Source organism: Stegostoma tigrinum, chromosome 19 (genome assembly GCF_030684315.1).
Source record: "Stegostoma tigrinum isolate sSteTig4 chromosome 19, sSteTig4.hap1, whole genome shotgun sequence".
Classification (NCBI taxonomy): Eukaryota; Metazoa; Chordata; class Chondrichthyes; order Orectolobiformes; family Stegostomatidae; genus Stegostoma; species Stegostoma tigrinum.
Window position 1 is genome coordinate 948913 of NC_081372.1, and position 12805 is coordinate 961717.

Consider the following 12805-nt stretch of genomic DNA (forward strand, 5'->3'; position numbering starts at 1 on the left):
CTGTCAAGCCCCTTAAGAATCCAACATGTTTGGACTGAGATTATCTCTCATTCTTTAAACTCCAGTGAGTAGAGTACCAACCTGTCAAACCTTCACTCATAGGACAATCCCTCCGTACCCGGTATCATCCTAGTGAAACTTCTCTGAACTGCCTCCAATGAAGTGATATCTTTCCGTAAATAAGGGACCAATTGCCCACAGTGCTCCAGATGTAGCCTCACCAGCACCTTGTACAGTTGCAGTCAGAGCTGCATACTCTAATACGCCCCCCGCCTTGAAATAAGGGCCACTATTCCATTACCCTTCCTGATTACCTGCTGCCCTGGTGTGCTAGCTTTCTGCGTTTCATGCACAAGTGCCCCCCCTCCCAAAAGTCCCTTTGTTTTGCAGATTTCTGTAGTTTCTCTTCATTTAAATAATCCTCTTCTTTTGTTTTCCTTTCCAAAATGAACAACTTCGTGTTTTCCCACATTATATTATATTTGCAAACTTTTTGCTCACTCTCTCAACCTATCAATTTCTCTGTAAGCTGTCTGTATCCCTCTCACAACCTGACTTTCCATGTGTTTTATGACCTTTCTAAATTTGGCTGCAGTACATTCACTTCCTTCCTCCAACTTACTAATACATATATTGCAAACAGTTGTAGTCCCAGCACTTAACCCAGGTGGATCGCTCTGGTTAGAGCAATCAAGCTGAGAAAGAGCCCCTTCTGCCCACTCACCAATCAGTCCAGGAGCAGGTCGTCACGATTGGGAGAGAGTCTCATATTTCGAGGGGCTTTGGTCATGATCAGGACATTGCCAATTATTCACAAGCTCCAAATCAAATCTGTTTCAATAACGTGGAGTTTGGAGAGTTGAAGATCGACTTGGTCCTCGTTAGTGCAGGTCAGGGCATGGGCCTGGGATCTGCATTGTTACTGTGTGTCTGTGTGGGCGTGTGTCTGTGTGGGCCTGGGATCTGCATTGGTACTGTGTGTCTGTGTGGGCGCGTGTCTGTGTGGGCGTGTGTCCTGCATTGGTGGCACGTGTCTGTGTGGGCGCGTGTCTGTGTGGGCACAAGAATGCCTGTGTGAGTTTGTGAGGGTGTGTGCATGCAGGTACCTGTGTGAGCGTGTGTGCGCGCGCACCTGTGTATATGCATGTGCGGGCGGGCGTGCACGCACACACGTACCTCTCTGTATGTGTGTGTGCGGTCATGCGAGGGTTTTAGGTTTTCCTGTGAGTGGGGTTGGTTGGGGCTCCATGTGGGCGTGGACGGGTCCCTATGGGGTGAGTGGGTCCCCTCTGTGTGGGGAGGGGTGGCATGAGGGTCCCCTGTGTGGAGGGGTTGTGAGGTTATGTGTGGGGGTGAGAGTAAGTGTCTCCTATGTTGGGGGGGTGTGGTGTGTGAGGGTCTCCTATGTGTGTGGGGGGGTGGTTTGTTATGGTCGCCTGTGTGGGGGGAGGAGCTGTGAGGGGTCTCCTGTGTTGGGGGGGATGTGTGTAAGGATCTCCTGTTTTGGGGGGGGGTTGTGGTGTGTAAGGATCTCCGGTGTGTGTCAGGGGCGGTTTGTTACGGTCTCCTGTGTTGGGGGATTGAGCTGTGAGGGTTCCCTGTGTGTGAGGGGTGTGTGTAAGGATCTCGTGTGGGGTTGGGGGTTTAGTGGGATTGGTGGGGGCTCCATGTGGACGTGGGTGGGTCCCTGTGGGAGTGAGTGGGCCTCCTCTGTGTGGGGAGGGGTGACATGAGGGTCCCCTGTTGGGAGGGATTGTGAGGGTCTCCTGTGTGTGTGGGGGGGATGGTTTGTTACAGTCTCCTATATGGAGGGTGGAGCTGTGAAGCGGGTGTATAGGGGTCTCCTGTGTTGGGGGGGAGGTGTGTAAGGGCCTCCTGTGTGTGGGGGAGGGAGGTGCAGCAGCGTAAGAGTCCCCTGTGTGGGTGTGCATGGCGGTGTGAGGATCTCCTGTGTGGGTGACAGTGTGAGGGCCCCTGTGTGGGTGGGTGTGTCCCCTGTGTGGGTGGGGTTGTGAGGGCCCCCTGTGTGGGTGGGAGTCCCCCTGTGGGGGTGGGGGGTGCCCCGTGGGGGTGGTGATGCTCCAAGAGGGGGGGGGGTGAGGCTCCAATGGGGGGGGTGAGGCTCCAATGCGGGGGGGGTGAGGCTCCAATGGAGGGGGGTGAGGCTCCAATGGAGGGGGGTGAGGCTCCAATGGAGGGGTGGTGAGGCTCCAATGGAGGGGTGGTGAGGCTGCAATGGAGGGGGTTGTGAGGCTCCAATGGGGGAGGTGTGAGGCTCCAATGGGGGGGGTGTGAAGCTCCAATGGGGGGGGGGTGATGCTCCAATGGTGGGGGGTGATGCTTCCCATTTCTTGCTGCATTTATTGTTAACCTCAGCTGCTCCTCTGATGATGTCATCGTCACTCCCAGCTTCAACAAAAAACATTCCATAAACACATTAACAGAACGACTGAGAGAAACAGGGATTGAAATGCGACCAGAATTTGGAGCAGCGATTTGGGGTTTGCTTTTAGAGAGACAGAGAGGAATAATGCTGAGTGACATCACCATTAAGGGTCTCCTGTGTGTGGGGGAGGGAGGGGCAGCAGGGTAAGAGTCCCTGTGTGGGGGCGGGGGTGATGTGAAGGTCCCCAGTGTGGGTGGGGGCGGAGGGGCAGCATGGTGAGGGTCTCCTGTGTGGGTGGCGGTGTGAGGGTCTCCTGTGTGGGTGGGAGTTTGAGGATCCCCTGTGTGGATGGCGGTGTGAGGATCCCCTGTGTGGATGGCGGTGTGAGGATCCCCTGTGTGGCCTGGGCCCCAGCTGGGGATCCACCGAAACACACTGCTCTGTATCGAGGGAGGGCCCCCACTGGGCCCTCAGTACACACTGGGACTGAGCTTGACACTAGTAACAGAATACACACACACCACCAACACAATCACACTTTTCAGGCACTGTGTGTCTGCTTTATCCACTGAGCCCATCTATCTGTCTGAGCCCTATCTCCTCTCTTCAAGTGTTTGGTTTTGTCTCATTTGCCCACATTGTGTCAGGCTGATCAGGAGCTGGCCTGGCAGAGACAGTGAGCTGCTGTCTTGTTTGTGTGATGATGCCAGGCAGAGTGAGTCACACACAGTCTCAGGTGTGTGTCTCTGACTGGGAGATACCTGGGGACTTGACATGCTGCCACTGTACTGGAGGAAGATGAGGTCAGGATTTATTTCTGTTGTGATGTTTGTGTTTCCCTTTCTCTTTCTTCCTGCCTGGAAAACAGCAGACAACAGGCTGACACTAAATCCATTTCCCCCAGTCCTCCTGACACTCGCTGCAAACCCCTTCATTGGTCTGAATCCACCCTGATCACCACAAGGAGCTTTTAGTTTTAACCATTTCTTACTGAACCAATCCTGGTAAATGTGTATAATCTTCTTCACATCTTCTGCTTGTTTTTTCTACTGATCATTCAGTCTTGTTCCTTTCTAACTCCAGCTGCCCTTTATCAATCGAGACAGCTTCAGGTCAATGACCTTTCAACCAAATTGTTAGAGATGGAACAGATTTTCAGCAAGCTGGAAATAGGGAGATGGAGATGGAAGGTCTGCAATAGGCTAGATACCAAGTCAATTAAATACCAGAACAGGGGCTACATGCATGAGAAAAGGGGAATGTGAATGGACAGGTCAAAACCAAAAGACAAGTTTCAAGGAGGTGAATCATCAACAAAAGCTGCTGTTCTAAAAATAAAGGAACCCCAGGTTAGAGCCTGAAGTTGTTGGTGTTGGTGCTGAGTGCTGCAGTGTGATCCTGGTCAAGGAAACCGTGGGAGTGAGGTCAATTAAACTGGGACAGCACCAGAGGACCATGGTCACCCTCACAGACCAGGCAGGAATGTTCCCCAGGACGACCTTCCTCAGCTGCAGACAGTCATGTGGAGGAGGCCGGATAGTGAGCAGCCAACGAAATGAAAGTAGCCATACATCATTGTTGCACCCAGAAAGGAGAGTTTGTATCAGTGATAATAGGAACTGCAGATGCTGGAGAATCCAAGATAACAAAGTGTGGAGCTGGATGAACACAGCAGGCCAAGCAGCATCTCAGGAGCACAAAAGCTGACATTTCGGGCCTAGACCCTTCATCAGGGTCTAGGCCCGAAACGTCAGCTTTTGTGCTCCTGAGATGCTGCTTGGCCTGCTGTGTTTATCCAGCTCCACACTTTGTTATCAAGGAGAGTTTGTAGTCTTGGGCAGTGAGAAGGTTTGTCACTGTTTTGCAGAGCCCATCCTTCTGAAGGGTTGGAGACATTTGGAAACTGATGAATTCTCGGACTTGTCTTTTGTCGACAGGAAATGACCTGTTCCTGGTGGCGGTGCATGAATTAGGCCACGCCCTAGGCCTGGAACATTCCAATGATCCCAGTGCGATCATGGCTCCCTTTTATCAGTACATGGATACTGAAAACTTCAAACTACCACAGGATGATCTACAGGGCATTCAGAAGATTTACGGTTTGTACTGTAAACATTCACCTTTCGATTTCTCTCCATCAGTCTGAATTAAAGCACTTACAAAAACAGAATTTGCTGATAAAGCTCAACAGGTCTGGCAGCATCTGTGAAGAAAAGTAGAGTTAATGTTTTGGTTTTGATGACCCAGCAACTTCTGTTTATGTTCTTGATTTACAGCATCCCCAGTTCTTTTGTTTTTTAATTTGGTTTGAAGCACTTTCCCAGAGTGTCATGTACCACCCTGTAGCTGTGGAGCACTGTCCCACTGACCAAGGAAAGCATCTCACTGGCACTGTCCTCCAGTGTGACTCGTTTCAACAGTGACACATGTAGTCTATGGATCGCAATGTGTGACCATGTTACAGACGCAGGATTTGCAGAGACTTAGTCTATTTCTGAACTTGATACTCTGACAATTTCTCTCCACCTGAGAATGCCTTCCCTTTGTAAATCACTGTCTCTCTGTTGCCCAGCTGTCCTCCTTCACTGTAACACCATGTGTCAGACTTGCCCACAAATAAACTGGAGAAGAAGGAGGCCCACTGGGCCTGTTCTGTGTATGTTCATGAGGTCGGATTAATTAACTCTTGAATAACTACAGTCTGAAGGGGGAAGGATTAGGAGCACACCATTTCTGATTAGGCAAGGGACAGGGGAGTCTGTGGGGGTGGGGAGCGGTGCCTGATAGCTCCTGAATTTCCATTGGGAGCCCCGTCTTCAGCTTCAAACCCCCTGCAGCTGCTCCAATCTTATTCTCCTGCTTGGAAGTTGAAATTCAGCAGTTGCTGGGGTGAGGTTACAGGAATTGGATTTGGGGTTTTGCTCTGGGTTTGTACAGACAGACAGATGGTAATGTATTTCCATTGCAGCAATGAATCTCTGTCTCATCATCACCAGGTCCACCGACTGAAATCCTGGAACCTACGAGACCCCTGCCAACCATCTCCGCTCGCAGGATTCACTCCACCTCTGAAAGGAAACACGACCGACAATCCCGACCCCCTCGACCCCCTTCTGGGGAGAGACCTTCCTACCCTGGCTCCAAACCCAACATCTGCGATGGGCATTTCAACACAGTGGCTTTGTTCCGAGGGGAAATGTTTGTCTTCAAGGTAAATGCTCTGAAATAGTCATGAGTTTTAAAAACAAAGTAGGAATCTCAGGCAACCAGCTTGTAACTGATGTCCATTTCAAGCCCACCGACTCCCACAGCTACCTAGAATACACCTCCTCCCACCCACCCTCCTGCAAAAATTCCATCCCCTATTCCCAATTCCTCCGCCTCCGCCGCATCTGCTCCCACGATAAGACATTCCACTCCCGCACATCCCAGATGTCCAAGTTCTTTAAGGACCGCAACTTTCCCCCCACGGTGATCGAGAACGCCCTTGACCGCGTCTCCCGCATTTCCCGCGACACATCCCTCACACCCCGCCCCCGCCACAACCGCCCCAAGAGGATCCCCGTCGTTCTCACACACCACCCTACCAACCTCCGGATACAACGCATTATCCTCCGACACTTCCGCCATTTACAATCCGACCCCACCACCCAAGACATTTTTCCATCCCCTCCCCTGTCTGCTTTCCGGAGAGACCACTCTCTCCGTGACTCCCTTGTTCGCTCCACACTGCCCTCCAACCCCACCACACCCGGCACCTTCCCCTGCAACCGCAGGAAATGCTACACTTGTCCCCACACCTCCTCTCTCACCCCCATCCCAGGCCCCAAGATGACATTCCACATTAAGCAGAGGTTCACCTGCACATCTGCCAATGTGGTATACTGCATCCACTGTATCCGGTGCAGCTTCCTCTACATTGGGGAAACCAAGCGGAGGCTTGGGGACCGCTTTGCAGAACACCTCCGCTCAGTTCGCAACAAACAACTGCACCTCCCAGTCGCAAACCATTTCCACTCCCCCTCCCATTCTCTTGATGACATGTCCATCATGGGCCTCCTGCACTGCCACAATGATGCCACCCGAAGGTTGCAGGAACAGCAACTCATATTCCGCCTGGGAACCCTGCAGCCATATGGTATCAATGTGGACTCCACCAGTTTCAAAATCTCCCCTTCCCCTACTGCATCCCTAAACCAGCCCAGTTCGTCCCCTCCCCCCACTGCACCACACAACCAGCCCAGCTCTTCCCCCCCACCCACTGCATCCCAAAACCAGTCCAACCTGTCTCTGCCTCCCTAACCGGCTCTTCCTCTCACCCATCCCTTCCTCCCACCCCCAAGCCGCACCCCCAGCTACCTACTAACCTCATCCCACCTCCTTGACCTGTCCGTCTTCCCTGGACTGACCTATCCCCTCCCTACCTCCCCACCTACACTCTCTCCACCTATCTTCTTTACTCTCCATCTTCGGTCCGCCTCCCCCTCTCTCCCTATTTATTCCAGTTCCCTCCCCCCATCCCCCTCTCTGATGAAGGGTCTAGGCCCGAAACGTCAGCTTTTGTGCTCCTGAGATGCTGCTTGGCCTGCTGTGTTCATCCAGCCTCACATTTTATTATCTAGGAATTTTTGTTCAGGTCATTATTTGGACTGTCAGTTTGGAACGTGCTGGCAATCCAGCCCCACTATCCCACCATTAGTGAGGCTTCAATCACCAAAATAGCCCATGGTTTCTCTTTTGTCCCACAGTCCAGGAGAAGAGATCTTAACCAGGCTGCTTTACTGAGCCCAGAATAATCATTTTGTTAAAACATCAATCTTATTCTTCAAACAAGTGGCTAACTTTGAAAATTCAACCTGGAATTAGAACTATATCAACTTACTTTCACACAGGCACCCCGTCACAACATAAAAACACAAGTTTCCGCAGGGACAGTTTGTTGTTTAGAAAAAGGTGCAAAAAGGGAACAAGTAACGCTCTTGGCCATGGGTCTGGAAACAAAGGATAAAATAAATGTAGCAGCTTTACCACATCCCAGCCTCCTGCTGATGCTTGCTGTCAACTGGAGATAAATACCCAGTTCTGATTCCAACCAGCTCGGGTTTGAGTTTCTAGAATGTGATCACAGTCCAGCTTCTCAGGTTTTAGCGGGTGGACAGAAAGATATTGAAAACTTCTTCATATTCCCAGAAACCTCTGGTGAGAGCAGGATTTTGAGATTCCAGCAGCTTCAGGAGGGTCCTCCTTACTCTGACCCCCAGGGGTCTGTAACAAAATGTCTAAATCCAGACTGAGTTACTCACAACCATTAGAGTTCAGGCCCTCAACTTGCACTTTTGCAGTAATTAAGACGGTAAACCATCTCTATCTCCTTGACAGCTTTGCTTTGCTGTTCCTCCAAATTATCTTGATTTCCAGTAAACAACAGGACACTTTAAATTAATGGCTTCATTTCTAAGAAATCACATGAAACTAATTTCAATCCCACAAATGTCCAAACAGTTAAAAAAAATCTCCCTGTCTTTTTTCATATAATCCTTAAAGATGCATTCCCAACACCAACTGCAGACATTCAGGGTGTATGAGACAAAAATGGAGCAGCAGACATTGGCTGCACCTCTCGAGAGGAGTATCCACAGCTCCTGCCTTGAATTTGCTGCAATTTCAGATGAAATTGAAAATGTGAACTGTTCCTGAGTGAAGGAGTAAATGTTGAACAGCTGAAGAGTGGATGAAGTGTTTAAAGTGGGTAAGAACCAAAGTGGTGGACCTGGCACTGGAGCTGGAATTGGAAAGGGTTGGTTTTATTGATGGTGCTGGGGTAGGAATGGGATTGAGCTGAGCTGTTCCCAGTGCAGAGACTTGTGCCCAGGTCTGTGCATAGACTCTGACAGTGTGTCCAAACCAAGTCAAAGGTCATTGAGGGAAACATCCTCGAGGCTTTCTGAACACTTGGCTATAACAGTCATTTCTTTTCACAGGATCGTTGGTTCTGGCGCCTTCGCAATAATCGTGTGCAGGAGGGTTACCCGATGCAGATCGAGCAATTCTGGAAAGGACTCCCAACCCGTATCGATGCAGCATATGAAAGATCAGATGGAAAATTTGTTTTCTTTAAAGGTGAGATTGATTCATCACCATTAAATCGAAATATAATGATAATGCTGAGGCTACCTCACAGCGCCAGGGACCTGGGTTTGATTCCACCTTCGGGTGACTGTCTGTGTGGAGTTTGCACATTCTCCCTGTGTCCGTCTGGGTTTCCTCTGGGTGCTCTGGTTTCCTCCCACAGTCGAAAGATGTGCATGCTAGGTGGATTGGCCGTGCTAAATTGTCCCGTAGTGCCCAGGGATGTTTAGGTTAGCCATGGGAAATGCAGGGTTACAGGGATAGGGTAGGGGATGGGTCTGGGTCTTGGTGGGATGATCTTTAGAGGGTCAGTGTAGATTTGTTGGGCCGAATGGCCTGTTTCTGCAATGTAGAGATTCTATTCTAAAAACATTGGTCCATTGTATCGGTCGGTCTGCGCGGGATCACTGTTCCAGTCTTAGCAATAGTAATTGAGAGCTGGAATAGTGAAGATTCTGAAGATCTACAGTATTATCTGAGAAATGAAGAAAACTAATGTGAATGCAGGATGATTAACATGAAATAGAAGCAGAGGGAGATAGCGAAGAGCAGAGTATTTTCTGATTCATTCCTCAGAAAACAGTTTGCTGGAGGCTTACTCCACTCAGAGTCACTGCCATGTTACTGCCTGCTTCCTGAAGACTGGATCGCCTTTGCCTGTAGGAGGACTATACTTCAAATTCTTCGCTGCTTCCATTTTCACTGACACCAGCTCAAATGTAACTCAGTACAGTGACCTGAGACTTAGTGAATGTGGGGCCTGGACAAGTAACAAGCCCAATATTTGGGGACAGCCATTTTGATGGAAGAGTTGACCATTGACCCAGGCAAAGATAATAATTGGGGAATTCCCAGGCTGCTGGGACAAAGAATGACTTGTGCACTCACTGAGATATGATGTCCAAACCTGGTCTTCACTAATCAACGATGAGCCAGGCCAGATACACAGGAGCAGAATTAAGCCATTCAGCCCTTCAAATCTTCTGTACTTTTCAATCATGGCTGATATATTTCTCAACTTCACCCTGATGTTTTCTCCCCATAACCCTTGATCCCCTTACTAATCAAGACCCTATCTACCTCTGTCTTAAACACACTCAGTGACTTGGCTTTCACAGCCCTCTGCAGCAATGAGTTCCACAGATTTACCACCCTCTGGCTGAAGAAATTCCTCCTCATCTCACTTCTAAAGGATGTCCCTTCACTCTGAGGCTGTACCCTTGGATCCTAGTCTCTCCTCTGAGTGGTAACATCTTCTCCACATCCACTGTATACAGGGCTCTCAATACTCTGTAAGTTTCAATCAGATCCCCGTCATCCTGCTAAACTCCATTGAGTACAGACCCAGAGTGCTCACATCTCCTCCCATGACAAGTTCTTCACCCCAGGGATCTTTCTTTGAAACCTCATGTGGACCCCCTCCAATGCCAGCACGTTCTTCCTTACATCTGGGGCCCAAAATTGCTCACAATATTCCGAACATGGTCTGACCACAGCCTTATACAGCCTCTGCAGTACATCTCTGCTCATGTATTCCAGCCCACTTAAAGTGAATGCTAACGTTGCTTTGCCTTCCTAACTGCATGTTAACCTTAAGAGAATTCTGAACCCAGGCTCCTAAGTCCTTTTGAGTTTCAGATTTCCGAAGCCTTTCCCTGTGTAGAAAATATTCTGTGCCTCTAGTCTTTTTGCCAAAGTCCATAACCTCACACTTTCCCACATTATATTCCATCTGCCACTTTCCTTGCCTGCTCCTCTAGCCTGTCCAAGTCCTTCTGCAGCCTCCTCACTTCCTCGACATGACCTGTCCCTCCAACTGTCTTTGTGTCATCTGCAAACTTAGTAACAATGCTGTCGTTCCTTTATCCAGATCATTGTGTGTACAGTGAATAATTCTGGTCCCAACACAGACCCCTGTGGAGCTCCACCAGTCACTGGCTTCCATCCTGAAAAAGACCCCTCTAAACCCACTCCCTGCCTTCTGCCAGTCAGCCAATCCTCTATCCATACCAGTACCTTACCCCTAACACCATGGGCTCTTGTCTTATTTAGTAACCTCCTGTGGCACCTTGTCAAGGACCTTCTGGAAATCCAAATAGATCATATCCACTGCCTCTCCGTTGTCTAACTTGTTCATCATCTCCTCGGAGAATTCTAACAGATTTGTCAGGCATGGCCTCCCCTTGTCAAAGCCGTGCTGACTCAGCCCTGTTTCACCAAGCACTTCCAAATACATTGCAAACTCATCCTTATTAAGTACTCTAAAACCTGAACAACAACAATGGAAGGTGGGCCAGCGGCCTATAGTTTCCTGTCTTCTGCCTCCTTCTCTCTTGAACAGAGGTGTGACATCAGCCATTTTCCAGTCCTCTGGCAACTTTCCTCCCCGTCTCCAGTGATTCCTGAAAGATTACCACCAACGCCTCTACAATTCGCTCAGCGATCCCCTTCAGAACCCTGGGGTGTAGTCCATCTGGTCCAGGTGGTTTATCCACCTTCAGACCTTTCAATTTCCACAGAACCTTCTCCTCAGTGATGGCGACTACGCACCTCTGCCCCCCCCCCCGACTCGCATAAAGTTCTGGTATGTTGCTGGTGCCTTCCCCTGTGAAAACTGATGCAAAGTTCCTCTTCAGTTCCTCCACCATTTCTGTGTTCCCCATTGCAACTTCTCCAGCCCCATTCTCCAGTGGTACAATGCCTAGTCTTGTCTCTCTTACCTTTTAAATAGCGAAAAAAAGACTTGTTCGATCTCGTTTTATGTTACTAGCTCCTTCAAGTCTTATTTCATTTTCTCTGCTTATTGCTTATTTTATTTATACTCTGCTGGTTTTTAAAAGCTTCCCAATCCTCTGGTTTCCCATTAATCTTCACCATATTGGATGCTTTCTCTTTTGCTTTTACATTGTCCTTGGCCTCCCTTGTCAGCCATGGTTCCCTCATCCTCCCCATCCACAAGTGTGTTTCTCACTCCTTGGGATGAATTGCTGCTGTTCCTCCCGAATTACCCCCAGAAACTCCTGGCATTGCTGTTTCACCATCTTTCCTGCCAGGCTCCCCTTCCAACCAACTCTGACCAGCTCCTCCCTCATGTCTTTGTAGTTACAAATTGTAATACAGTTACATCTGATTCCAGCTTCTCCCTCTCAAACTGCAGGGCCAATTCTCTTGTATTATGATCATCAACCCCTGGGTATCCTTCACCTTTGGCTTCCTAATCAAGTTTATTTCATTACACATCACCAAATCCAGAACTGCCTGTTCCCAAGTGGGCTCTACCACAAGCTGCTCAAAAAACATTTTGTAGACATTTCATGAGTTCCTTTTTTCCTGAGATCTGCTACCAACCTGATTTTCCCAGTTTACCTGTGTATTAAAGTCCCCATTATTATTGTAAGATCTTTTCTGATATACCTTTTCTATCTCCTGAATTAATTTCTTCCCAAATCCTGACTATTGATAGGAGGCTGTACACCACTTCCATCAGGGTCTTTTTCCCTTTGGGCTCCTTGTCTTTACCTGCACAGCATCTGTATCACTTCTTGCTATTGAATTAATTTAATTTCTTACTAACAAGGCAACTCCAACCCCTGCCCATCTGCCTGGCCTTTCAATAGAACATGTACCCTGTGGATATTTAGTTCCCAGCTCTGACACCCTTGCAGCCACATCTCTGTTAATTTTAATGTCTACTACATGCTCATTTACCTTCTTTTGTATATTACATGTATTTAAGTACAACACCCACAGTCCTCTGACTGCCTCCTCAAACCCCTTCTCTGCTGTGCTTTATGGTTAGATTCCTAGATAATAAAATGTGAGGCTGGATGAACACAGCAGGCCAAGCAGCATCTCAGGAGCACAAAAGCTGACATTTCGGGCCTGGACCCTTCATCAGAGAGGGGGATGGGGAGAGGGAACTGGAATAAATAGGGAGAGAGGGGGAGGCGGACCGAAGATGGAGAGTAAAGAAGATAGGTGGAGAGAGTATAGGTGGGGAGGTAGGGAGGGAATAGGTCAGTCCAGGGAAGAGGGACAGGTCGAGGAGGTGGAATGAGGTTAGTAGGTAGCTGGGGGTGCGGCTTGGGGTGGGAGGAAGGGATGGGTGAGAGGAAGAACCGGTTAGGGAGGCAGAGACAGGTTGGACTGGTTTTGGGATGCAGTGGGTGGGGGGGAAGAGCTGGGCTGGTAGTGTGGTGCAGTGGGGGGAGGGGACGAACTGGGCTGGTTTAGGGATGCAGTAGGGGAAGGGGAGATTTTGAAACTGGTGAAGTCCACATTGATACCATA

General features: G+C 49.2%; 1 protein-coding gene across 2 annotated transcripts in view; it reads left to right on the forward strand.

Annotated features, from left to right (window-relative positions):
• mmp24 (matrix metallopeptidase 24) overlaps nucleotides 1-12805 on the forward strand; it is a 90585-nt gene that overhangs the window by 61251 nt on the left and 16529 nt on the right. For both annotated transcript variants that reach the window (XM_059652668.1, XM_059652669.1), the window contains exons 5-7: nucleotides 4324-4485; nucleotides 5383-5597; nucleotides 8368-8506. In XM_059652668.1, coding sequence (XP_059508651.1) covers nucleotides 4324-4485; nucleotides 5383-5597; nucleotides 8368-8506 — 516 coding nt within the window. The remainder of the gene's footprint in view (nucleotides 1-4323; nucleotides 4486-5382; nucleotides 5598-8367; nucleotides 8507-12805) is intronic.